The 27,620-nt window shown below is 40.7% G+C and overlaps 2 protein-coding genes across 3 annotated transcripts in view; one reads left to right on the top strand and one right to left on the bottom strand.

The window, feature by feature from the left end:
* The window catches only part of GPR39 (G protein-coupled receptor 39), a 197,242-nt gene extending 190,443 nt beyond the window's left edge, over positions 1-6,799 (top strand). For both annotated transcript variants that reach the window (XM_073884809.1, XM_025857138.2), the window contains one exon: positions 6,044-6,799. In XM_073884809.1, coding sequence (XP_073740910.1) covers positions 6,044-6,549 — 506 coding nt within the window. In that variant the 3' untranslated portion in view covers positions 6,550-6,799. The remainder of the gene's footprint in view (positions 1-6,043) is intronic.
* A 172-nt stretch (positions 6,800-6,971) lies between these two features.
* Positions 6,972-27,620, bottom strand: part of LYPD1 (LY6/PLAUR domain containing 1) — a 50,372-nt gene continuing 29,723 nt past the window's right edge. Inside the window, exon 3 of the mRNA XM_025857150.2 lies at positions 6,972-7,207. Within this exon, the coding sequence (XP_025712935.1) occupies positions 6,972-7,207 (236 nt within the window). The remainder of the gene's footprint in view (positions 7,208-27,620) is intronic.

The raw sequence follows: 27,620 nt of genomic DNA, 5'->3' as shown, positions 1-27,620 counted from the left end.
CCTTTGCTAGCAGTCACCTGGCTGTGCCTGCCTCGCCCTCCTCAGCTTTCTATCATTAGTGCCTAGGACAGGGTCTGTCATAGACCTCGGCCAATCAGGAGATGGTTGCTGGGTGAGTAAAGTCCAGAGAACCTAAATTGGTTGGGGGGAGTGGTAGGGGAGACACCTAACTCCTACTCACTGAGGTTGGGTTAGAGAGAACTTGATTCTCTGGGCAGAAAGGATAGAAAAGCTATGCGAACCACAGAAAACCGAAATCATCATGCCCCCGAGGCTTCAACGATGCAGTAAAATGGAATTCCCAGGGTCAGGTGGAAAAGCAAATCTGTGGGATTCCCTTAAATCACACAAACTACCTTTGCTGGAGAAAGATGGGATTTCCAGGTCTTTTCGGCTGAGTACAGACGAAGTATTCTTTTCTAGCCGGTACCTATGTAAGATGGACAGACTGACGGATAGATGGAGTCCTTATCGGCTGGGTCACTGGGTCATGAGCTGGATTCATATCTTGTTTTCCAAACATGCTCCAGCTCCCCGTGGCTGCATTTCACCCCCTTTGGGAGGGGGGTACATGAGCTCCAGGGCTTTGTCGTGTGCCTATTTTTTTTGAGGAGCCTCGTTCTAAAACTGAACCCACACCGTATACAGAACAGGTATGGTGCTGACTTTAGCTGGGATCTGAGACTGACTTGCCTCGCATTGCATTCCGTGCTGTGGGTGGTCAGCATTTGAGCCTAAAACTGGAGCATAGAAAACTACACCTAACTAGGATGACAGGCTTGCTCGTCAGTCTCGGGTAGAAGCCCATGTTCGGAGCAGTAAGGCAAAGTAGAGGGACTGCTGCCACCGTGCCCTTGGAGATCTTGGGTGAATCACTTAGCCTCAGTTCCATCATTTGTGAGACAAAGGGGTTCTGCACCTGGTCGCCAAAGGGAGATCTGCTCTGCCATTCTTTGGGGACTCTAAGATGAATTCCGGGGAGTGCACAAAGAGCTACCTTCGCTTGAAAGACTAGAGGGGAGAAAAGAGAGCCCAGAGTCAGTTGCACGAACGTCGTCATGTCCCAGGTGGTATAGTTTCTCGTCTTCCACAGATTGAACCGGGCAGGCTGACGCAGATGCTGTTGAAATGTCAGCCTTTCTTGTGAGATGTTGTTGGACATCGGTATTACTTCTGTTTTTTAAACAACGTTACTCCACCGAGAATAAATCTGTGTCCTCGTCTAATGGCGACTGTCGTTTTAGGGTAGTGATCAAGGAGGAAAAATGGAATTACTTGATGTGCAAAAACAGATAAGCTGTGAGGGTATTTCTTAACCCAGAGCACAAGGCTGTTTGGAATATAATACAAATCTATCAATAATGCAGTTAAAACAGTTTACCTTCTTAACATGACTGGGTTCAGTTCACTGATCTTCATTCAAGCTCACAGTAAAGTTATTTAACTGCGGGCTCCACATGATACCATACAGACCAAAGCGTTATAGATTTTTCCAAATGTAAGTCCAAACTGATTGCAGCCGAACATAAATTTAGTCAAATCTTTATTAAACTCTATTAAGGCCTGAATGAGATTTTAAAGCTTCGTCTCAGCTAGAGTAGCTAGGACAAGAGCTGGACCAGTTCCAAACAGCCCAATAAAAAGTTATCTTTGGACATAATCGTTATTCTCAGTGTCCTCTAAAATAATGCACTTTTTTCAAATGTAAAAGCAATTACCTGTCATTGTAAAATGACAAATTTTGTGAGGGGGCCGGTTGGGTTCTGCTCCCGCCCCCCAGCTTCCCACCAGAGGCTGACCTCTTATTACATGCCCCATGGATGCACACTTCACATCCAACCATAGGGGTGCTTGTACGCCTAATGCTGCATTTTTCTAGAACAAAATTCTCTCTTCAAAGCACAGGAGGAAAGACACAAACCATTTTCCTCCACCTCTAGTTGCGGTGGGAGAAGTATATTCCAACAGCCCTGCCAGGTGTTTGGCAAAATCTGTTATTCCAAAATGCCTAGGCAAGGTTTAGAATGAGAAAAGCAAAATATTTTGTGCTGTGAGACTTATTTAGGCTGTAGTAACTGGTAGTCCCTCAGATGGAAGGCCTTTCATCTGAAAAGACAGGCTAGACCTGCTCTACCCTAGGCTGAGAATGCGTACTCAAGATATGTGATCAGGGTCAACTTGACTGCATCAAAATCTTTTTTTTTTTAATTAAATTACTTTTATTTTTTTGTGTTCAGTTAGCCAACATATAGTACATCATTAGTTTTTGATGTTCAACGATTCGTTAGTTGCGTATAACACCCAGTGCTCATCACATCACATGCCCTCCTTAATGCCCATCATCCAGTTACCCACTCCCCCCTACCCCCTCCCCTCTGTAACCCTCAGTTAGTGTCCCGGAGTCCAGAGTCTCTCATGGTTTGTCTCCCTCTCGGATTTCTTTCCACTCAGCTCTCCCTCCCTTCCCCTGTGGTCCTCTGCTCTATTCCTTATGTTCTACATATGAGTGAAACCATATGATAATCACATCAGAATCTTAGGAAGAAAAACAGGCAGGGTGGGGATTCCTTGGTTGGACAGGAGACTCCAGGTATGTGGCTGGGAAGGGGCAGCTGGGAGAATGGAAGGAGGAGACAATCAGAAGTCCTGTGGGGAGGGGTACTTGAACCTGTACCACAGACACTAGCCAGGTGTGGTTGGTAACCAACTGAAATATATTGTAAGAATAAAAGCCTCGAAGTATGAAAAAAACGAATGTTAAAGCTCTCAATTTTAGATTGATTGCATGTTGACATTGCATGTGAGATAATATTTGGGGTAGATTCAGTTAAACATTAAAATTGATACCCTGTTTTTCTACTTTTTGAATGTGACTATTCAAGATTTAAAGCCACCTAGGTGTCTTATATTTCTAGTGGTCAGTGCTACTTTATATCCATTTCCCAGGGTGGAATTATGGCTCATGTTTACTTGTGTTTCCTGTATTTTTCAAACAGAAGAAAATGAGAAATCATGTGTCTTTCAGAAAAAAATAACAAATGTATAAAGGATTTTGGAGTCTGGCAAGCATGTGTCCTAGTTGCAGGATGTGGGCAACTAACCTGAGACTCAACTTCCTCCTCTGTAAAATGAAGATAGTAACAGCTTTGATCTCACCAGGTTATTTTCAGAAGTGACAAATGCATAGGAAAGAAGCAGAGTGCTTAGCATGGAGACTGACATAGGGAAGACTCAATAGTTTACATTATTCTTGGTTTTATGTCAAGATTTTTCTGATGCCTACTTTTTTTTTTTTTTAAGATTCTGAGAGCTGAGCGCATGAGCAGGGGGAGGGGCAGAGGGAGAGGAAGAAGCAGACTCCCCTCTGAGCAGGGAGCCCGACTTGGGGCTCCATCCCAGAATCCCAGGATCATGACCTGAGCCGCAGGAAGATGCTTAACTGACAGACCACCCAGGCGCCCCTCTGATGCTTCATCTTTACTTAATCCCTGTGGATTTCTAACTCAGCTCCTTGTCGCCCTTGTTCTCCAAGTTCGTATTTGCTATCCTACCTTGCTACTGTACACCCAGAAAGCCAAGATTTTCCCTTATCACTGGAGAATCTTGGGCCTGGTTCCCTATTTTTGGCAACTTGTTCAGAATAAGGCACCTCCCACTTATTGACTCGAGCTCATCTGGATTTCAGAGCAAAAATTTCCTTTGGACTTAAACTGCAAATCAGGCCACAACTCTTTGCTCATGTCCTTTGCCTCATCCCTAAGATATTTGGCCGTGCTTTTTACTGAACTGCTTCTTTTGATGGGAAGGTCAAGTAAGGACAACTGATACCAGCAAAGGGGGTGAAGGTAACAAGAAGGGTCATGCAACCAGGAGCTCAGTGGAACAGGGCCAAAGCCAGGACAGAAGAACAACTTTGTAACTTGCCCCCCCAAACCCGGCCCCTTTTCTCCCAGGGGCTTGAAAAGCTGTGCTATGTTCAACCCGAGTAAGTACAAGTAGGTTCTTGTCGCCTTCCTAGATTCTTGCTGCCTGAAGGACCACCTCCCACAGTGTAGCAGAGCACACATCTGAAACCCTGTGCTCGATTTCCTTGTTCTGGAAACTAAGTCTTCAGATGAAGATGGTGGCACTTGTCTGAAATGCAGTGGCAGAGGAGAGAAAAGAACTTAAGCCTTGATGCAGACATGTAGCTTCCCTAGGTAGAAGCTTCCTAGTTCTTTCAGTTAATGAGATGAACCTTCCAGTCAGAACTGCTTCCGATAAAAACAAGAGAAATCACTTACGGACCCACTTGGAACAGCACACGTGGCTGGAAGTGTCCATGCTTCTCGAAGCAGTGGGATAAAGGCTCCCGATTTCCTATGCAAGTATTTTTTTTTTTTTTAAACACAGAAATGTTGATTTTTTTTTCTTTCCTCCACCAGCTTTAATTAGGTGATTCAGATGGTACTCTTGACTTAAGGTGATTTTTTTTTTTTTGGCCTTTTCATCAGATCAATGTTACTTTTTTGCTCCTTTTATTTTTAGATTCACCCAGTGTTCTCAGGGAAGCAAACTCAAAGGAAAGAAATAAGCAAATTGATGTGTGTTTTAAGCTTGGGCTGAGCTTTGACAAGAGAAAGCCTTGGAAATTATCAAGGGAGAGGAGCTTCCAGGGCTGCCTTTGCTGACAGCCAGGATTTGTGGAGGATTTGTTGAGGGAACTGGGCTATTGCAGTGGTAAAGAACATACCTAGGGCCACTCAGTCACCAGGTAAGGCATGCTCAGCTGAGTGTGTGTGAGAGGGCCAACCCTGGAGGTGCTAATGGGGCTGGTTTTCCTGGAGCGTTTATGAATGAAATGTTTATCATAGATCAGGGGCAGACAGGGATTATTGCCAACCATCGCTTCCCTGTGGTTTCCTAGAAAATACAAAGTTTCAAAATGTGAATGAATCTTCCTTACTATGATAATCAGATTTAGGAGACAGAGGAAGCATTTCTAAAAATTCAAAACACAGCTTTAAGATACCAGCTTCCCACACAGAGGAACTTACATTCTGGTGTCTTGGCTCCAGAGTGAAGAGAGCAAATGCTCTGTAGATTCTTTGATCTTCCTTTCTTAAGAATGTGTTTGTTTTTTGGTCACTGCAGGTAAACGTTCCTTTCCTCTGCCAGAGGTCACAGAAACAGAGATGAGTGTGTAAGTTGAAATGCAAATACACGGGAATGCAAACATGTCCGTTCAGTCAACTTGTGATCTGCTCATGCGTCAGAGCAGTGTCCCTCCAGGGCCTGACCGTTTGCGAGGCTGTATAGCTCAGTGCTACAAAGGCAATGAGCATGCTATTAGCTAAACTTGAAGTTTTATATTTTCCATTATGTGAGGATAATTGTCTTTTCCCCACCATGAAGGTGGAAGAGATGATACAACTAAAACTATTTGAAAATGAATGGAAGTGCTGTTGCAGAAACAAGTATTAGAATTATGGGTGTACCCACCTAGTAAATACATGTCCAAGAAACATTCTCAGTGACTAGCTGTTCCCGATTTTTTGTCCCTTCAAAATGAATGCACAATCATCAGTGTGACTAAATATGCTTCCTGTGACAAGGGACACCACTGCCATTTGTCTTGAAGATATCACTGGGTCTTTATGTGGACATCCTTTAAAATACAAATATTTTACCTGCTTTTACAGAGTGTATACATCTATTTCCTTAAAACAAAAAGACAAAACTAGATTACCACACTCTATAATATGCTTCCTCGATACCCAACAATGAAAACATTTTTTTTTTAAATTTTTAAATTAAGAGCTATCACCAGGTACAAACAATTATCTAAAGCATTTAAATGGTCTTTAACATAGTCTACTTCCCTGGCCTTAAAACACTGAAATTCCTTTTTGCTAGCAGCAAGAGAAGCTGTCAAGCACAACATGGAAAAATTGGTACCATTTCCTGGCCAGTAAGCACGCAACTGGGGAGCTCAATATTTTGTTTCTTGCATTACTGTTCTCATGCTGTTTGTTTGTTTCTGTCTCTCCTCTCTCCTGCTCAGGGCTGATTGTCGTGACCTTGGCTGTCTGCTGGATGCCTAATCAGGTGCGGAGGATTATGGCAGCGGCCAAACCCAAGCACGACTGGACCAAGACCTACTTCCGGGCGTACATGATCCTCCTCCCCTTCTCCGACACCTTCTTCTACCTGAGCTCCGTCATCAATCCGCTCCTGTACAATGTGTCCTCGCAGCAGTTCCGCAGGGTGTTCGGCCAGGTGCTCCGCTGCCACTTGACGCTGCCCCATGCCAACCACAGCAAGCACCTGCGTGCCCACATCACCTCCGCTGCCGCCAGCACCCGCTCGGTGCGCCGCCCCCTGATCTTCATGGCTTCCCGTTCCAGTTCCTCTGCAAGAACTGACAAGGTTTTCTTGAGCACTTTCCAGAGCAAGGCCAAGCCTGAGTCTAAGCCCCAGCAATTGAGTCTCGAGTCACTAGAGCCCAACTCAGAGATGAAACCACCCACCTCTGCCGCAGGGAATGGTTTACAGGAGCATGAAGTGTGAATGTCAAGTAGGGAAGCCTTGAGGGCTAACTGGCAGGTCCCCCCCCCCCCAACAACATATCCTGACACAGCGGTGACAAACTGCCCCTATGAGGGACAGGTGTGGAAGCTAGGGGCCTTGGGAAAAAAATGGATGGCCCTCTATGCGCCTTCTAAGGGCAGATTCTGCCAGCCGGACCTTGGCTCTGGGTAGAGAGACTTCTGCTCACCCCTTCCTTTAAGTACACACTGAAAATTTAGACTGAATTTATTCAGAGCTTACAAAAAAAATGTTTTACACTGAGCTCTTTTGCTGGCGAAGGAACTGAGGAGGACCCCGCCCCTCCCCACCCAGAATAAAAGGACACACAGGAGAAGCTTGGGGAGCAGAGGGAGTGAAGGGCCAGAAGAACAATGCAGGAAGGGTGAGCATCTCCTTCAACTTCAGCAGTGAGCCAAGAGGAGGGCTAACTGGAGGAGCAGGATGGTGGTGGGGAGCCCAGGCCGAAGGGCCAAGGCAGAACTGCTCCGTTTCTTGGGCCGGGGCCCGTTGCAAAGAGGGGTGTTACAGCAGCTGATGCACACTGAGTTCAGTTTCCCAGGGGAGCAGAAGGATTGGTACCCGGCCGAGGCGATGAGGCAGGCTGCCGATGATGCACACGACTTGCGGTACATGATGCCTGCAATACAAACCCACGGACTTGGGTTAGCTGCTGTTGCCTAAAGGATAGCTCATCTTTACTCCTCCCACAGCCCAGGTACTTGAGTGGGGGTGGGGTGGGGGGGGCAGGAAGAGACTTTGGGTTGTTTCAGTGAGCACCCACCCCTCCTCTGCCAAAATAGGAAGAGGACTTCTTCCCCATATAGCTCCATTATTTCTCACAGGTTGTTGCAAAGAGCTATTAAAATCAAAGTTCACTTAAAAAAAAAAATCAGAACTTTTCACTTTTTTATTGCTGTAGCTCTCTCATGCCATGGAGAATGATACTCTATGATGGCTCTCACCTAGGGGTGTATTAAATCCTAGCGTTCCCTGGAGAACTAATGCCCATGAGAATAATATCCCTACTGAAAGGGCGCTGATTTTTCTGAGGTTTCAAGGTTCCCTACATCTTAGTGAGGGGATGGCCCGATGTTGACAATGTACCCAGCTTATTCCAGTAAACAAGCTTTGCCCTCAGAATATATGGCCATCTGCCTACTTAGCATCACACAGCCTCCATTTATTAACATACTGTGTAGCCATATAAAGGAGCACATAGGACATGTCCAAATTACAGCACATCATCAAAGGAGATTATCTTGAATAATCATTTAAGTTCTTAAAGCTGAAACCTTATTCAATTCAGATAATAGCTATCTTAAGTGCTTACCTGTAGGCCAGGCACTCTACAGAGGGCTGTCGTGTACTAGTTCAACCCTACAAGGGAGGTCCCCATTTCACAGATGGGGAGCATTAAGGGCAAGAGAAGTTTAAGAACTTACCCAAGGTCACACTCCTGGAAAATAGAGGAGCTGGGATTTGAACTTAAATTCTGGCTCCATTCTGTCAAGTCCTTACGAGTATATATAACCAAGCAGCCTGCCAGTAAACCACAAAAATGTGTGTGTGTGGGGGGAGGGGTGGGAGGTGGAGAGAAATATGTCCTCTAAAGCTGGACCTGAATGGCTTTAGCTTGTATGCCACCCTGCACAGCTGAGGGCTCCAACATACCTTACTCTGACTCCCTGCAGAGATGTGTGTTTGCAGGCAATGCTTTGGGTTATGGAGAAATAGTAAACAACTGAGCAACCTAAAACTTCCAAGTGGGAGGTAAAGACTTTAAAACATACAATTTTAAGCCATTTTTGTTCCATAACTACACGTTTGAAAGGATGGATTTTCTAACAGTCTTTTTAACACTGTAGGCAGTAGCTGCTCTGGTAAGATTTATCGGGTAAAATAAGGTCCACAGACACGTGTGTGTGTGTGTCACTGTTTGATTTGTAAGAAACCTGCTGCTGGGCATTGCCCATTTATAGATTTCTCATAGTCCCTACATTTTCTACCCATTTCCATTTTAGGAACTTTTACCATCATTTGCTAGTTCAACTTCAACTTTCCTCAAGTGAATTTTAAAAATATATTTTTCACTGTAAAAAAAAACTCAGTGAAATAAGGTGAAAATGCCACCTGACTAGGTTCCCCCCCGTAAAGGTTAGCATTCTTACCAGTCTGGAAGGCCTCCTTCCAGGCCTGTTTCTATACATTTACATATGTGTAATATGGAAAAATAGTGTGTGTGTACACACCCAGATTTGTTAATGGTATAATATCCTATATGCTGTTCTACAGTTTGCATTTTTACTTAGTGACATGGCTGAGGATTTATTTTTAAGGTTAATTCTGCAGGGCTAAGGAGTGGTGATGAGGGAGGTGAGATAATTAATGCACAAAGGGAGCCCTGATTTTTGTGACGGCTGCCCAGGGGACACTTCCAGATCACCTGTTCTGGTGGCAAGTGGATCTTATGCTTGTGGTCCCACAGGACTCTACAGATGTCCATTCTTTAAAGCTGGTGCCTCCAGGTCTGGCTTCCACTCAGCCTGAATCTAGGTGCTGAGATCCTCTCTCTGGGGACACTGACCTGTCTTGGCACATCCTCAACTAGTGGGAACTATAAAATGAAAATAGGCTGCTTGTAGAAACACAGAGAAGAGTGAAGCAAACAAAACAGTGGAATATGTTCCAAATGAAAGACTAAGATAAAGCTTCAGAAAGAATCGTACAGAACCTGACATAGTAATTAACCTCACAGAGTTAAAAGTAATGGTCAAAAAGATGCTCACCAAACTGGGAGAAGAATGGATAAACACAGTGAGAACATCAACAAAGAGAAAATATAAATATCAAGTAGAGTCAGAGAGCTGAAGAATGCAGTAACTGAACTGAAAATAACAGCAGAGGAGTTCAACAACAGACTAGAAGCAGCAGAAGAAAGGATCAGCGAACCCAAAGACGGGGCAGAGAAACTCACTCCATCAGAGCAGCAAAAAGAAAAATGTAAAATATAAGTGGTTTAAGGGACCTACGAGACCACATTTATTGGCTAACATGCTCATTTATAGGAGACCCAGAAGGACAAGACAGGGACAGAAAACTTTCTTGAAAAAATAATGTCCAAAAACTTCCCTAACCTGGGGAAGGAAGACAATATCCAGGAAGCCCAGAGAGTTCCAAACAAAGTGACACCAAAGAGACACACACAAAGACACATAATTAAAATGTCAATGTTAAACAAAAGGAGAGGCTGAAAAGAAAGGATGTTAATCAGTGACAAAAACGGTATAAGCTATAAATCTTACTGGTAAAGTTAAATATATAGGAAAGGTAGTTGATTAATTACTTATAAAGCTAGTATAAAGGCTAAAAGACAAAGGTAGTAAAAATAACTACTATAATTAGTTAAGGGTTACACCAGATTAAAAAAACAAAATGTGACATGAAAAACAAAATGGGGGGGGGAGAAAATAGATATGTAGAGCTTTTGAATGCATTTAAGCATATTAACTTACAATAGACTATTGTAGACATAAGTTGTTATATGTAAGCCTTAAGGTAACAACATAGCAAAAACTATAAATAGATATACAAGAGAAGAGAAAGGAATCTAAAGATACCACTAAACAAGGTCATCAAATTTGACAATGGAAGAAAGCCAAAGAAGGAACAGAGAAACTACCAAACAGCCAGAAAACAATTAACAAAATAGCAGTCAGTACATAACTCTAAACGATTATTTTAAATATAAATACTAAATTCTCCAGTCAAAAGCTGTAGTGTGGCTGGATTAAATACCACCACCACCACCACCAAAACAAGACCCATCTATACACTGCCTATAAAAAAAACTAATTGCAGATATTCCATGCAAATGGAACCCAAAAGAAAGCTGGGAGAGCTATACTTGGACAAAATAGCCTGTAAAACAAAGAGTGTAATAAGAGACAAAGTAGGGCATTCCATAAAGGGGTCAATCCAGCAAGAGGATAAAGCATTTGTAAATATTTATGCACCAACACAGAAGCACTTAAATATATAAAACAAATATTAATAGACCTAAGGGAGAAACAGCAGTACAATACTTGGGGACCTTAATATCCCTTTTACATTAATAGATCATCAAGACAGAAAATCAACAAGGAAACCTCGACCTTAAAGAGCACTGAACAAGACGGAATGTTCTGTATATGTTAAGCCCATCAAAAAGCAACAGGGCAGACAGAGAAGATGGCACAGTAGGAGGACCCTGAGCTCACCTTATTCCACAGCCATACCCAGGCAATAACCATATCTGTGCAACTAACTGAAAATGACTTGAAAATTGGCGGAACAGATATTCCATAACTCATCATGGAGACAAGGTCACATGGATGAGGAGAGGAGGGATAAGAGATTCAGTTCAGAAGTGAATCCCTAGAGAAAATAACCATAAGTGGGAGAGAAATCACAAGTACAGAGGAGTGAAGGGATCAGACCCCACACTGGGTAACCCTAGCCCTGAGGATCTCCACCAAGAAGACCATTCCCACAATGTCTGGCTTTGAAAATCAGCAGGGCTAAATTCTAGGAGAGCCAGAAGGCAACAGGCAAAGTCCCCACCCTTAAAGAGACAGCATGCTAAATAAATTGGCCTGAGACACAGCACAGAAACAGCAATGTGCAAAGCACCTGGGGTGCACATAAAGGAGATTTATTGACTAATCTTAGAACTTGTGCTGGAGGGGCAGGGATCTTTCAGAGAGTTCTCTGGGAACAAAAGTATTGCTGAGCACCATTTTTCTTGTTCTCCCCCAGCCTAGACAGCCAGCACTTGCAGGAGCCAGTTCTGATACTCTCCATCTACTTTGCTAGTATCAAAAGGACTCCTGCCCTGAAAGGGGGAGGAGATAAGCCCACCTACCAGTGTGCCTGAAGTTCTTGCATCTAGGAGTCGTAGCTGGATGCATAGGAAGCAAGCCCTGCTCTTTGGTACAGGTAGGGTAGGGCAGAGGCTAATTGCAGACAGCTAGGCTGAGTGCTGACCCCCCCATCCACCAGCAAGCTCCCAGTGGCTGTAGCTGGGTTTCTCAACAGCAGGTGGAGCAAACCCTGCCCAGTGTGCCCATAGCAGCTGAAGTGGCTTACTGCAGCCAGCTGGGCTGAGGCCAACTCCAACCCACCATGCCCAGAGCAAATGTGGCTCAGCCACAACAAGAGGCCCTGGTTCTGTTGATGCACTACAGAGCATCACAGGACCTCTTCTATACAAGGCCACTGCTTTCAAGACCAAGAGATGTAACTGACCTACCTAATAAATAGAAACAAACATGGAGAACTAGGGAAGATGAGACAGAGAAAATGTCGTAAATGAAAGAACAAGACAGAATCACAATAAAGTGAAACTGAGATATGCTGGAGAGGATGGATGAACTCAGTGAGAACTTCAACAAGAGATGAAAGATATAAAAAGAACCAGTCAGAGCTAAAGAATACAACAACCGAAATGAAAAATACACTAGAGGGAATCAACGGCAGATTAGAGGATGCAGAAGAATGTATCAGCAGCCTGGAAGAAAGGGTAATGGAAAGCACCAAGCTAAACAGCAAAAAGAAAAAAAGGAATGAAAAATTAGAATAGGTTAAGGAAACTCTGCAACATCATGAAGCATCATAAAATTTGCATTATAGGGATCTCAGGAGAAGAAAGAAGGGGCAGAAAACATATTTGAAGGAATAGTAACTGAAAACTTGCCTAATGTGGGGACTAAAACAGACAACCAGATCTAGGAGACACAGAGGGCCCCTAAGATGATGAATCAAAGGTGCACACCAAGATATGTAGAAATTAAAAGGGCAAAAAGTGGTGACAAAAAGAGAATCTTAAAAGCAGCAAGAGAAAAAAGTTATATGCAAGGGAAACCCCAACAAGGCTATCAACTGATTTTTCAGCAGAAACATTGTGGGACAGGGCGCCTGGGTGGCTCAGTTGGTTAAGCGACTGCCTTCAGCTCAGGTCATGATCCTGGAGTCCCAGGATCGAGTCCCACATCGGGCTCCCTGCTCGGCGGGGAGTCTGCTTCTCCCTCTGACCCTCCCCCCTCTCATGTACTCTCTCTCATTCTCACTCTCTCAAAATAAATAATAAATCTTTTAAAAAAAAACTTAAAAAAAAAAAGAAACATTGTGGGACACAAGGGAGTTTGAAGATGTATTCAAAGTGCTGAAAGGAAAAAACAAACAAACTTAGAACCAAGACTACTCTATCCAGCAAAGCTATCCTTCAGAGTAGGACAAATAGAATTTCCCAAACAAAAGTTAAGTGTTCATCACCACTAAAATGGCCTAGCAAGAAATGTTAAAGGGAATCCTTTAAGTGTATACAAAACATAACTAGAAGAAAATTATGAAAGGAAAAAAAATACACAAGTAAAAGCAAACATATAGTGAAGGTACTCGATTAATCACTCACAAAGTCAGCATAAAGATTAAAACACAAAAGTAGTAGAATCAATTATATCTACAAAAATTAGTCAAAGTATATATAAGATAAAAATATGTAAAATATAACATCATATATGTAAAATGTCAAAGGGGAGTAAAAATGTAGGGCTTTTACAATGTGTTTCAACTTAGGCGGACATCAACTTAATATAGACTGCTGTGCATGTAGGAAATTACATATGAACCCAATAGTAACCACAAACCAAAAACCTATAAAAGATACACAGAAAATAAAGCTAAGCATAACACTAAAGAAAACTATTGAACCACAAGAGAGCAGAGAAGAAACAGAAAACTACAAAAAAACAATTGGAAAACAATTAAAATGGCAATAAATACATACCTATCAATAATTACTTTAAGTGTAAATGGATTAAATGCTATCATCAAAAGAAGGGTGACTGAATGGATAAAAAAACCAAGACCCATCTGTATACTGCCTACAGGAGACTAACTTCAGACCTAAAGACACATACAGATGGAAAGTGAAGGGATGGAAAAAGATATTCCATGCAAATGGAAGTGGGGGAGAGGGGAAGCCAGAGTAACAATATTTATATCAAACAAAATAGATTTTATTTTTATTTTTTTTAAAGACTTTATTTATTTGAGAGAGAGAGAATGAGAGATAGAGAGCACGAGAGGGAAGAGGGTCAGAGGGAGAAGCAGACTCCCCGCTGAGCAGGGAGCCTGATGTGGGACTCAATCCCAGGACTCCAGGATCACGACCTGAACCGAAGGCAGTCGCTTAACCAACTGAGCCACCCAGGCACCCACAAAATAGATTTTAAAACAAACACTAGAGTACGAGAAAAAGAAGGGCGTTATATAATGATAAAAACTTAACTGAACAAGGAGATATAACAACTGTAAATATGCATCCATCATAGGAGCACCTAAATACATAAAGCAAATATTAATAGACATAAAGGGAGAAATTGACAGTAATGCTGTAAGACTAGGGGATTTTAACATCCCACTCAAATTACTGGATCTTCTAGAGAGAAAATCAACAAGGAAATGGTGGCTTTCAGTGACACATTAAGCCAGATGGACCTAACTGGTATATGCAGAACACTCCATCCCCAAACAGAATACACATTCTTTTCAAGTGCACATAGAACATCCTCCAAGACAGATCACATATTAGGCCACAAAGCAGGTCTCAACAAATTTAAGAAAACTGAAATAATATCAAGTATCTTTTCCAACCACAACAGTATGAAACTGGAAATCAACTACCAGGAAAAAAAAAAAAAATGGGGGAAAAAAAACAACACACGGAGGCTAAATAACATGCTACTAAATAACCAATGGATTAACAAATCAAAGAGGAAATAAAAGAAATACATGGAGATAAACAAAAATGATAACACAATGGTCTAAAATTTTTGAGACACAGCAAAAGCAGTTCTAAGAGGGAAGTTTACATTCATACAGGGATATGAAGAAACAAGAAAAATCTTAATCTAACTTTATACCTAAAGGAACTAGAAAGAGAGGAACAAAGCCCAGTTAGAAGAAAGGAAGTACTAAAGCTCAGGGCAGAAATAAATGGAATAGAGACAAAAAGTGTAGAAAAGATCAATAAAACCAAGAGCTGATTCTTTGAATAGATAAACCAAATTGATAAACATTTGGTCAGACTCATCAGGAGAAAAAGAGCACTCACAATCAGAAATGAAGAACAAATGCCGTCAGAGAAATACAAAGGATTGTAAGAAAATACTATAAAAAACTATATGCCAACAAATTAAACAACCTAGATAAATTCCTAGAAACATACAATCTTCCAAAACCGAATCAGGAAGAAATAGAAAATTTGAACAGACAAGATACTAGTAACAAAATTGAATCAGTAATCAAAAAGCTCCATATAAATAAAAGTTCAGGACCAGATGGCTTCACAGGTGAATTCTACCAAACATATAAAAAAGAATTAATATCTATTCTTAGGCTATTCAAAAACATAGAAGAGGGAAAAACAAACAAACAAAAAAACCCCTTACAAATTCATTCTTGGAAGCCAACATTACACGAGACCAAAACCAGACAAAAACGCTACCAAAAAACAAAATAACAACAACAAAAACAAGACAACTACAAGGCCAATATCCCTGATGAACAAAGACAAACAAACATTAATAAGGCAAACTCAACAATATGTTAAGTGCTTCACCACAATTAAGTGGGATTTATTCCAGAAATGCAAGGTTGGTTCAGTATTCACAAATCAATATGATACATCACATTAACAAGAGGAAGGATAAAAACCATATGACTATCTCAATAGATATCAGAAAAAGCATTTGCAAAATACAACAATGTTCATGATTAAAAAAAACTCTCAACAGTGAGTTTAGAGAGAACATACCTCAACATAATAAAAGTCATATATGAAAAACCCACACCTAACATCACACTCCATCGTGAAATACTGAAAGCTTTTCTTCTAAGATCAGGAACATAACAAGGATGTCCACTCTCACATATTATTAAACATTAAATTTGTTTAGTCATATTTAAACATGTTTAATCATGTTTAATTGTGGCAGAAATCAAGAAAGAAAGAAAAGGCATCTGAATTGATAAGAAGTAAAACTGTAGCTTTTTGCAGAATACATGACACCTCATATAAGAAAGCCTTAAAGTTCCACCACAGAGCTATCGGAATAAATGAATTTCATAAAGTTGCAGGGTTCAAATTTAATATACAGAAATATGTTGCATTTCTGTACACTAAAAACAAAGTAACAGAGAAACTAAGAAAATCCCATTTATAACTGCACAAAAATATAAAATTCCTAGGAATAAACTTAATGAAGGAGGTGAAAGGCCTATATTCTGAAAACTCCAAGGCACTGATGAAAGAAACTGATGATACAAACAAATTGAAAGATACTCCATGATCACGGATTGGAAGCATATTGTTAAAATGTCCATTCTACCCAAAGCAATCTACAGATTCAATGCTGTCCCCATCAAAATACCAATAGCATTTTTTCATAGAATTAGAACAAATAATCCTAACATTTGTATGGAACCACAAAAGCTCTTGAATAGCAAAAGCAATCTTCAGAAAGAAGAACGAAACTGGAGGTATCACAATCCCAGATTTTAAGATATACTACAAAGCTACAGTAATCAAAATGGTATGGTGCTGGCACAAAAACAGATGCATAGATCAAAAGAATAGGATAGTGATGGGCGCCTGGGCGGCTCAGTCGTTAAGCGTCTGCCTTCGGCCCAGGTGTTGATCCCAGGGTCCTGGGATCGAGCCCCGCATCGGGCTCCCTGCTCCGCGGGAAGCCTGCTTCTCCCTCTCCCACTCCCCCTGCTTGTGTTCCCTCTCTCGCTGTGTCTCTCTCTGTCAAAACAAGAACAACAACAACAACAAAAAGGATAGTGAGCCCAAAAAGAAACCCACCCTTATATGGTCAATTAATCCATGACAAGGGGGGAAAGAACATTCAATGAGGAAATGAGTCTTTTCAGTAAATGGTGTTGGGAAAAACGGACAAGTGGAAAAGAATGAAACTGGACCACTTTCTTATACCACATACAAAAATAAACTCAAAATGGATTAAAGACCTAAATATGAGACCCGAAACCATAAAACTCCTCAAAGAAAATATAGGCAGTAGTCTCCTGGACATTAGTCTTAGCAACATACATATGGTTATATCTCCTCAGGCAAGGAAAACAAAAGCAAAAGTAAACTATTGGGACTATACCAAAATACAAAAAGCTTTTGCACAGCAAAGAAAAACACCAATAAAACAAAAGGCAGCCCACTGAGTAGGAAAAGATATTTGCAAATGATATATCTGATAAGAGGTTAGTATTCAAAATATATAAAGAACTTACACAACTGAACACCAAAAAAATAATAATCAATTAAAAAATGGGCAGAGGACCTGAATAGACATGGTTTCAAAGAAGACATGCAGATAGCCAACAGACATATGAAAAGACACTCAACATCACTCATCATCAGGGAAATGTGAATCAAAACCATAGTGAGATATGACCTCACACCAGTCAGAGTGGCTAGTATCAAAAACACAAGAAATAATACATTTTGGCAGGGATATTAAGGGAACCTTCAATGTAAATTGGTATAACTATTATGGAAAACAGTATGGAGTTTCCTCAAAAAATTAAAAATAGAAATATCATATGATCCAGTAATTCCACTACTGGATATTTACCCAAATAAAACAAAACACTAAGTTAAAAAGATATATGCAACCTTATGTATATTGCAGCCTTATTTACAATAGCTAAGGTATGGAAGGACCCCAAGTGTCCGTATGTCCTAGGTACAATGGAATATTACTCAGCAATTAAAAAGAATGAAATCTTGTCATTTTGACAACATGGATGGACCTAGAGAGTATTATGCTAAATGAAATCTACTGAATGATCTCACTTATATTGTGAAGTCTAACAAAAAAACAAGACAAAAAAAACCCAGGGGCACCTGGGTGGCTCAGTCAGTTAAGTGTCTGACTCTCGGTTTCGGTTCAGGTCGTGATCTCAGGGTCATGAGATCAAGCCCTGAATTGGGCTTTATGTTGGGCATGGAGCCTGCTTAAGATTCTCCCTCTCCCTCTGCCTCTCCACCCCTCACTTGCACACTTGCTCTCTCTCCCTCTAAAAAACAAAAACAAAATGAAACCAAACACATGCTTAAATACAGAGAACTTGTGGCTGCTAGAGGAGCAGTGGGTGGGAGATAGGCAAAACAGACGAAGAGAGTTAAGAGTTACAAACTTCTAGTTATAAAATAAGTCACAGAAATGAAAAACTACAGCACAGAGAATATCATCAGAGATATTGTAATAAAGTGAGGAGGGGAAAGCAACAGAAAATACATTCTTCTCAAGGGCACATGGAACATTCTTCAGGATAGATCATATGTTTAGAGATGAAACAAGTCTTAAAAAATTTGAGAAGAGTGAAAATACATCAAGCATCTTTTCAGACCACAGTGGTACGAAATTAGAGATCATTTAGAAGAAGAAAACTGGAACATTCACAAATATGTGGAGATTAAACAACAAGCTACTAAACCACTAGGGGGTCAACAAATTAAAAAATACCTTAAAACAAATGAAACACATCATAACAAAACTTATGGAATGCAGCTAAAGCAATTCTAAGAAGGAAGTTCATAGTGATAAATGCCTACCTCAAGAAATAAGTCTCAAACAACAACCTAACTTTATACCTCAAGAAACTAGAAAAAGAACAGAGTTCAAAGTTCGCAGAAGGAAGGAAATAATAAAGATTAAAGCAGAAATGATGCAAAATTGGCAAACTTGTAGCTAGAAAGACCAAGAAAAATGAGAGGATTCAAATAAATAAGAAATGGAAGACGAGACATTATAACTGATACCAGAGAAACACAAAGGACCGTAAGAGACTACAATGAGTAATTACAGGCCAAAAAAGAACCAAAAATATACAATGGGGAAAGAACAGTCTCTTCAGTATGGGTGTTGGGAAAACTGGATCAGTATCTAACACCAAAGACAAACAATAACTCAAAATGCATTAAAGACTTGAATGTAAGATCTGAAATCATAAAACTCCTAGAAGAAAACATGAGAGATAAGCAACTTGACACTGGTCTTCGTGATTTTTTGTAATTGTCACTAAAAGCAAAGGCTACAATAGAACAAATGAATAAGTTAAGTACATCAAATTGAAAAGCTTCGGCACAACAAAGGAAACCATCAGGAAAATGAAAATGCAACCTACTGAATGGGGAAAAATTTTTGTAGATCATCTATCTGATTACTATCCAAAATATATAAAGAACTCAAAACAACTCAATAGCAAAAAACAAATATTCCAACTAAAAAGTACACAAAGGATCAGAACGGACATTTTTCCAAAGACATATGATGGCCATGAAAAGATGTTCAAAATCACTGATCACTGGGGCACCTGGCTGGCTCAGTCAGTTGAGCATTGACTTCAGCTCAGGTCATGATCTTGGGTCCTGGGATGGAGCCCCATGTCAGGCTCCCTGCTCAGCAGGGAGTCTGCTTGTCCCTCTGCCTCTGCCACTACCCCCTGCTTGTGATCTCTCTCTCAAATAAAAAATAAGATCTTTAAACAAAAAATCACTGATCATTAGGGAAATGCAAATCAAAGCATAATAAAATATCACCTCCTACCTGTTAGGTTGGTTATTACTGATGAGAAATAACAAGTGTTTGTGAAAATTTGGGGAAAGAGAACCCTGTGCACTGTTGGCAGGAGTGTAAACAGGTGCAGCCATTACAGAAAGTAGTATGGAGTTTCCTCAAAAAATTAAAGACAGAAGTACCATATGATTCAGCAATTCTACTTTTAGGTATTTTTCAGAAGAAAACAAAAACACTATTTTGAATAGATATATGTGTCCCTATGTTAATTATAGGGTTATTTACAATAATTAAGATATGGAAACACCCTAAATGTCCATCAATCAAATGAGTGGATAAAGAAAATGTGACATGTATACAATAGAGTATTATTCAGCCATAAAAAAAGAACAAAGTCTTGACATTTGTGACAACATGGATGGACCTTCAGGGCATTATGCTAAGTGAAAGAAGTCAGACAGAGAAAGAAGAATACGGTATGATCTTACTTATTATATATGGAATCTAAAAACAAAAACAAAAGAAAACCAAAGTCAGAGATACAGGGAACAGATTAATGGTTGCCAGAGATGGGATGTGGTAGGTGGGTAAAATGGCTGAAGGGAGTCAAAAGGTATAAACTTCCAGTTACAAAATAAATAAGAGGATATAATGTACGGCATGGCAACTAGTTAATAATACTGTATTGTCTATATGATAGTTGCTGAGAGACTGCATCTTCAAAGTTCTCATCACAAGAAGAAAAATTCCCTAACTATGTATGGTGGCACATGTTCACTAGACTTACTACTGTGGTGATCATTTCATAATAGACAAATATCGAATCTTTATGTTGTCCACCTGAAACTATATCTTATATGTAAATTATACCTTAATAAAAATATATGTAAATTATGCCTTAATAAAAAGTAAAAATAATTTTAAAAATAATTTTAATTTTAAAAAACCCTGAAAAAAAATAATGCTGGAAGTTACAAAGAGATGTGCCATCAGAACCACAATCTGCACTTTTGCTGATACCCTCACACCTTTAGTCAGAAACAATTTATCTTTGTAAGGGAAGTGTATGTGTGTGTAAGGAGGGGGTTTGTGCAGATCTGTGGTCAGGTGCAACCCCTTAAGAAAGTGGCTCATGAATAGACGTCACAAAAAAGACTTTATGAAGGGAAAAGTTGTAAACTCAACCCCTAAAAAAAAGGGTATTCACTGTACTAAGTTGGGGGGGGTAGAGAACAAGTCTGATGCTAGAGAGATGTGTCAATTGATTGGCTGGCTACTCTGGGCCAGGGCACCTTGAGGATGTCCAGGAGTAATAAGAGTGCCAGAATGATCCCCACATGAGCCATGAGGCTCAGGGCAGTTGTCCTGCTCATAGACCACTGTGAGCCTCCCAAGGGGGAGTCTAAGTCCTGGAGACTAGAGCTACAGATACTGTGGATGAGATTAGAGGTGATTAAAAAGATTTCTAACAAGATGAAAGGACATTTGGACCTAACAGACATCAAAAGTAAGTGATGGGCAACTAGCTGGTGTCAGGGTGTTATGGCCCTGGCTTTGGAGATATTCAAAAAGAACAAAGAAAAAATGCTCTAATATTCAACTGTTGGCAGAGGTAGAGGAAGAATGAAGGTATTACACTAGTGGGAATGGGCAAAGTCAAGATTAAAAAGGACTTTGAGAAAACAGAAAGGCATTTTACTCATATATTTGTAATCAAAGTGGTAGAAATGTCCAGTAAAACTGCCTTTGAGAGCCAGGTGATAGGGGTGAGGGTTGAGGCTGGGACAGAAACCTGATGGTTTAAAATCTGCAAAGAAGTGAAACCTCAGAGACTCAGAGAAAAAAGAGGCTTCCAGTTCCATTCTAGGCTCTACAGCAGGGAGGATGGGAATGGGGAGGAGGGCCAGGGACAAACAGGCAGTGGTCACAGGGAATGCTGAGAATTTCCCTACAACGAGTAGGTGACTGAACACCACACAAACAGCTATAGGGTTTTATGAAAATGCCCCTGAGTTTAGACATGAGGGAGTCAGGGTGGCATGTGATGGGAGAACTGGTTAAGAAAACAACAGGAGAAATTCTGAAGAAGAAAGGGGTGGGCCACACATACAATAAGACGCAGGCTAAAAGGAAAAAGGTAGGTTGCTAAGTGTGGAGGGCCAGATTAGAGCTTAGAACTATTTACCAGTTCCATCACTCACAGCTTATCTGGATAAATTCCAAGTGGATCTAATATTTAAAATGTTGAAAAAATCATAAAAGTACTAAAAAACACTGTGGGACCTGGAAGATTTATCATTTAAGAATAGTGAAGGCTATTCTATGATGCACACTCAGAAGCCAGTAAGGGAAGACTAATAAATTATACAAAAATTTTTTAAAAAATCACAGAGTTAGAACACAAACACTCCTAAAATTTGAATGGAATCACAAAAGACCCCTGGATAGCCAAAGCAACCTTGACAAAGAAAAGCTGGAGGCATCACTGTTCCAGACTTCAAGTTATATTACAAACCTGTAGTGATCAAAACAGTATGGTACTGGAGGGCAGAGCAAGATGGTGGAGGAGTAGGAGACCTGGATTTCATCTGGTCTCAGGAATTCAGCGGGATAGGGATCAAACCATTCTGAACACCTACGAACTCAACAGGAGATCAAAGAAAAGAATAGCAAAAACTTTCTGAACAGAAAAGCGACCACTTACTGGAAGGTAGGACGTGCGGAGAAGTGAATCCGAGGCGATATTCGGAAGGATAGACGGCGGGGGAGGGGGCCTCCATGGGCCGCTTCTGGCAAGTGATAGAGCCGCGGAGCACAAAATCGGAACTTTTAGAAGCCGGCTCCGATGAGGGATGTCGCTCCAGTGGCTAAGCGGCGGGTGGAACCCTTGTGGGACAGTGTGGTCTCAGGACCCTCGGGGTCACAGAAAGACCAGGGTGCCTGAGTGCAGCAGAGTTCCCAGGTAGCGGAGCGGGAAAGCCGGCTGCAGAGACAGAGCCGAGGCACGGCTCGCAGCTCGGGGTTGCCATAAACCGTGATCTGCGGCACAGCTGGGCCACTGCTCCTCCAGCAGGGACCCAACAAGCGGCAAAAACGGGGAGACTCCCCTTCCTCCCCTGGAAGAAGCGGCGCGGGAGCGCACTGCAGGGATCTACTGGGTTTGGAGACTCCACACTGGGTCAGGTGCCGGAGATAGAAACGCTTGGTCACAGGCCAGGTGAGCAAGGAGTGCGGCCGGAGACCGGGGAGATGGGAGTGACCGACTGCTTTTCTCTGGGGGCGCACTGAGGAGCGGGGCCCCGAGTTCTCGGCTCCTCCGGGGCAGAGATGGGGAAGTCGCCATTTTCACTCTCCTCCTCCAAAGCTGTATGGAAAGCTTGCGGGGAACAAAAGCTCCCAGAGCCCAGAGCAAACCCGAGCAGATTGTTTAGCCCGGACTCACAAGGGTGGGGCAATTCCGCCTCCGGCAAAGACATCTGAGAACCATGGCAACAGGCCCCGCCCCCAGAAGATCGGCAAGAACAGCCAGCCAAGACCAAGTTTACCGATCATGGAGAACGGGAGAACTCCAGCACTAGGAGAATACTGCACGTAGAATCCATGGCTTTTTTACCATGATGCTTTAGTCTTTCAAAGTTAATTTTTTTTTATTTTTTTTGAATTTTTCTTTTTCCCTTTTTAACCAACATCTCACCAATCCCCTTTTTAAAAAAACATTTTTAGGGCACCTGGGGGGCTCAGTTGGTTAAGCGACTGCCTTCGGCTCAGGTCATGATCCTGGAGTTCCGGGATTGAGTCCCGCGTCGGGCTCCTTGCTCAGCAGGGAGTCGGCTTCTCTCTCTGACCCTCTTCTCTTTCGTGTTCTCTATCTCTCATTCTCTCTCTCTTAAATAAATATTTAAAAAATAAAAAAAAAATTTTATTTTTCATTTCTACAGTCAAATTCTATCCCTTCATAATAGTTACCCTTATTTTTGGCATATATATATATAAGTTCTTCTCTCTTTAAAATTCTGAGATACAGTTTCTTCTAACAGATCAAAATATAACCGAAATCTTCGGTGTATGGCTTTGTTCTAGTCTCCTGCCTGATCACATTCTCTCCCCTTTTTTTTTCTTTCTTTTTTTAAATCCTCTTCCTTCTTTTTTCAAACTTCTTATCAATTCCTTTTATAAAATTTTTTATAATTTTCATCTTTACAGTCATATTCCATGCCTCCATCGTATCAACCCTTATTTTTGTACATATATTTTTCTTTTTTTAAAATTTTGGGAGGCACTTTCTTCTAACAGACCAAAATACACCCAGAATCTAGTGTGTGGCACTGATCTATGCACCAGCCTGGTCATATATGATCATATTGTTTTTTTTTTGTTTTGTTCTGTTTTTGTTTTTATGTTTTTATTTATTTTTTCTTTCTTTTACCTCTTTCTTTCCCTTTCTTTTCCCCTGGTTTCAGGTCTTTTCTGATTTGTTTACAGTATATTTTCTGGGGACGTCGTAACCCTGTTAGCATTTTGTTCTCTCATTCATCTATTCTTCTCTGGACAAAATGACAAGACGGAAAAAATCACCTCAACAAAAAGAACAAGAGGTAGTACCATCTGCCAGGGACCTACTCAATACAGACATTAGTACGATGTCAGACCTAGAGTTCAGAATGATTTTAAAGATACTAGCTGGGCTTGAAAAAAGCATGGAAGTTATTAGAGAAACCCTTTCTGAAGAAATAAAAAAACTAAAATCTAACCAAGTTGAAATCAAAAAGGCTATTAATGAGGTGCAATCAAAAATGGGTGCACTAACTGCTAGGATAAATGAGGCCAAAGAGAGAATCAGTGATACAGAAGACCAAAAGATGGAAAATAAAGAAGCTGAGAAAAAGAGAGATAAACAACAACCATCACGAGGGCAGAATTTGAGAGATAAGTGATACCATAAGACGAAACAACATTAAAATAATTGGGATCCCAGAAGAAGAAGAGAGAGAGGGGCAGGAGGTATATTGGAGCAAATTATAGCAGAGAACTTCCCTAATTTGCGTAAGGAAACAGGCATCAAAATCCAGGAGGCACAGAGAACCCCTCTCAAAATCAATATAAATAGGTCAACACCCCGACATCTAATAGTAAAAGTTACGAGTCTCAGAGACAAAGAGAAAAACCTGAAAGAGCTCGGGACAGAGATATGTAACGTACAATGGTAGAAACATTAGACTGGCAACAGACCTATCCACAGAGACCTGGAAGGCTAGAAAGGACTGGCATGATATCTTCAGAGCACTAAACGAGAAAAATATGCAGCCAAGAATACTATATCCAGCTAGACTGTCACTGAAAGTAGAAGGAGAGATAAAAAGCTTCCAGGACAAACAAAAACTAAAGGAATTTGCAAACACAAAACCAGCCCTCCAAGAAATATTGAAAGGGGTCCTCTAAGCAAAGAGAGAGCCTAAAAGCAACACAGAACAGAAAGGAACACCGACAATATACAGTCACAGTCACCTTACAGGCAATAATACAATGGCACTAAATTCATATCTTTCAATAGTTACCCAGAATGTAAATGGGCTAAATGCCCCAATCAAAAGACACAGGCTATCAGATTGGATTAAAAAACAAGACCCATCGATATGCTGTCTGCAAGAGACTCATTTTAGACCCAAAGACACCCCCAGATGGAAAGTGAGGGGGTGGAAAACCATTTACCGTGCTAATGGACACCAAAAGAAAGCTGGGGTGGCAATCCTTATATCAGACAAATTAGATTTTAAACCAAAGACTGTAATAAGAGATGAGGAAGGACACTATATCCTACTTAAAGGGTCTATCCAACAAGATCTAACAATTGTAAATATCTATGCCCCTAACATGGGAGCAGCCAGTTATATAAGGCAATTAATAACAAAAGCAAAGAAACACACAGACAACAATACAATAATAGTGGGGGACCTTAACACCCCCCTGACTGAAAGAGATCATCTAAGCAAAAGATCAACAAGGAAATAAAGTCTTTAAATGACACACTGGACCAAATGGACTTCACAGACATATTCAGAACATTCCATCCCAAAGCAACGGAATACACATTCTTCTCTAGTGCCCATGCAACATTCTCCAGAATAGATCACATCCTAGGTCACAAATCAGGTCTTAACTGGTACCAAAAGATTGGGAGCATTCCCTGCATATTTTCAGACCACAATGCTTTGACACTAGAACTCAATCATAAGAGGAAGGTCGGAAAGAACTCAAATACATGGAGGCTAAAGAGCATCCTACTAAAGAATGAATGGGTCAACCAGGAAATTAAAGAAGAATTTTAAAAAATTCATGGAAACCAATGAAAATGAAAACACAACTGTTCAAAATCGTTGGGATGCAGCAAAGGCAGTCCTAAAAGGAAAGTATATAGCAATACAAGCCTTTCTCAAGAAACAAGAAAGGTCTCAAATACACAACCTAACCCTACACTTAAAGGAGCTAGAGAGAAAACAGCAAATAGGGCCTAGACCCAGCAGAAGAAGAGAAATAATAAAGATCAGAGGAGAAATCAATGAAATAGAAACCAAAAGAACAGTAGAACAGATCCATGAAATTAGGAGTTGGTTGTTTGAAAGAATTAAGAAGACTGATAAATCCCTGGCCAGACTTATCAAAAAGAAAAGAGAAATGACCCAAATCAACAAAATCATGAATGAAAGAGGAGAGATCACAACCAACACCAAAGAAATACAAACAATTATAAGAACATATTATAAGCAACTCTACGCCAGCAAATTAGATAACCTGGAGAAATGGATGCATTCCTAGAAATGTATCAACTACCAAAAGTGAACCAGGAAGAAATAGAAAACTTGAACAGACCTATAACCCCTAAGGAAATTGAAGCAGTCATCAAAAATCTCCCAACAAACAAAAGCCCAGGGCCAGATGGCTTCCCAGGGGAATTCTACCAAACGTTTCAAGAAGAATTAATACCTATTCTTCTGAAACTGTTCCAAAAAATAGAAATGAAAGGAAAACTTCCAAACTCGTTTTATGAGGCCACCATTACCTTGATCCTCCAAACCAGACAAAGACCCCATCAAAAAGGAAAATTGCAGACCAATATCCTTGATGAACACGGATGCAAAAATTCTCACCAACATACTAGCCAATAGGATCCAACAGTACATTAAAAGAATTCTTCACCACGACCAAGTGGGATTTATCCCCAGGCTGCAAGGGTGGTTCAACATCCACAAATCAATCAACGTGATACAATACATTAAGAAAAGAAAGAACAAGAATCATACGATCCTCTCAACAGATGCAGAAAAGCATTTGTCAAAGTATAGCATCCTTTCTTGATCAAAACTCTTCAGAGTATAGGGATAGAGCGTACATACCTCAATATCATAAAAGCCATCTATGAAAAACCTACAGCGAATATCATTCTCAATGGGGAAAAACTGAGAGCTTTCCCCCTGAGGTCAGGAACACGGCAGGGAGGTCCACTATCACCACTGCTATTCAACATAGTATTAGAAGTCCTAGCCACAGCAATCAGACAACAAAAAGAAATCAAAGGCATCCAAATCGGCAAAGAAGTCAAACTCTCACTGTTTGCAGATGATACGAAACTTTATGTGGAAAACCCAAAAGATTCCACCCAAAACTGCTAGAACTCATACAGGAATTCAGGAAAGTGGCAGGATATAAAATCAATGCACAGAAATCAATGACAATCCTATACACCAACAACAAGACAAAAGAGAGAGAAATTAAGGAGTCGATCCCATTTACAATTGTACCCAAAACCATAATATACCTAGGAATAAATCTAACCAAAGAGGCAAAGGATCTGTACTCAGAAAACTATAAAATACTCATGAAAGAAACTGACACAAAGAAATGGAAAAACGTTCCATGCTCATGGATTGGAAGAACAAATATTGTGAAGATGTCAATGCTACCTAGAGCAATCTACACATTCAGTGCAATCCCCACCAAAATACCATCCACTTTTTTCAAAGAAATGGAACAAATAATCCTAAAATTTGTATGGAACCAGAAAAGACCCCGAATAGCCAGAGGAATGTTGAAAAAGAAAAGCAAAGCTGGTGGCATCACAATTCTGGACTTCCAGCTCTATTACAAAGCTGTCATCATCAAGACAGTATGCTACTGGCACAAAAACAGACACATAGATCAATGGAACAGAGTAGAGAGCTCAGAAATGGACCCTCAACTCTATGGTCAACTAATCTTTGACAAAGCAAGAAAGAATGTCCAGTGGAAAAAAGACAGTCTCTTCTACAAATGGTGTTGGGAAAATTGGACAGCCACATGCAAAAGAATGAAACCGGACCATTTCCTTACACCACACACAAAAATAGATTCCAAATGGTTGAAAGACCTAAATGTGAG

Source organism: Callorhinus ursinus, unplaced genomic scaffold (genome assembly GCF_003265705.2).
Source record: "Callorhinus ursinus isolate GAN/ISIS: 27379988/994484 unplaced genomic scaffold, GSC_fseal_2.0 scaffold2, whole genome shotgun sequence".
Taxonomy (NCBI): domain Eukaryota; kingdom Metazoa; phylum Chordata; class Mammalia; order Carnivora; family Otariidae; genus Callorhinus; species Callorhinus ursinus.
Note: the sequence above shows the minus strand (reverse complement) of the source record. Positions and strands in the feature narration are given on the sequence as shown.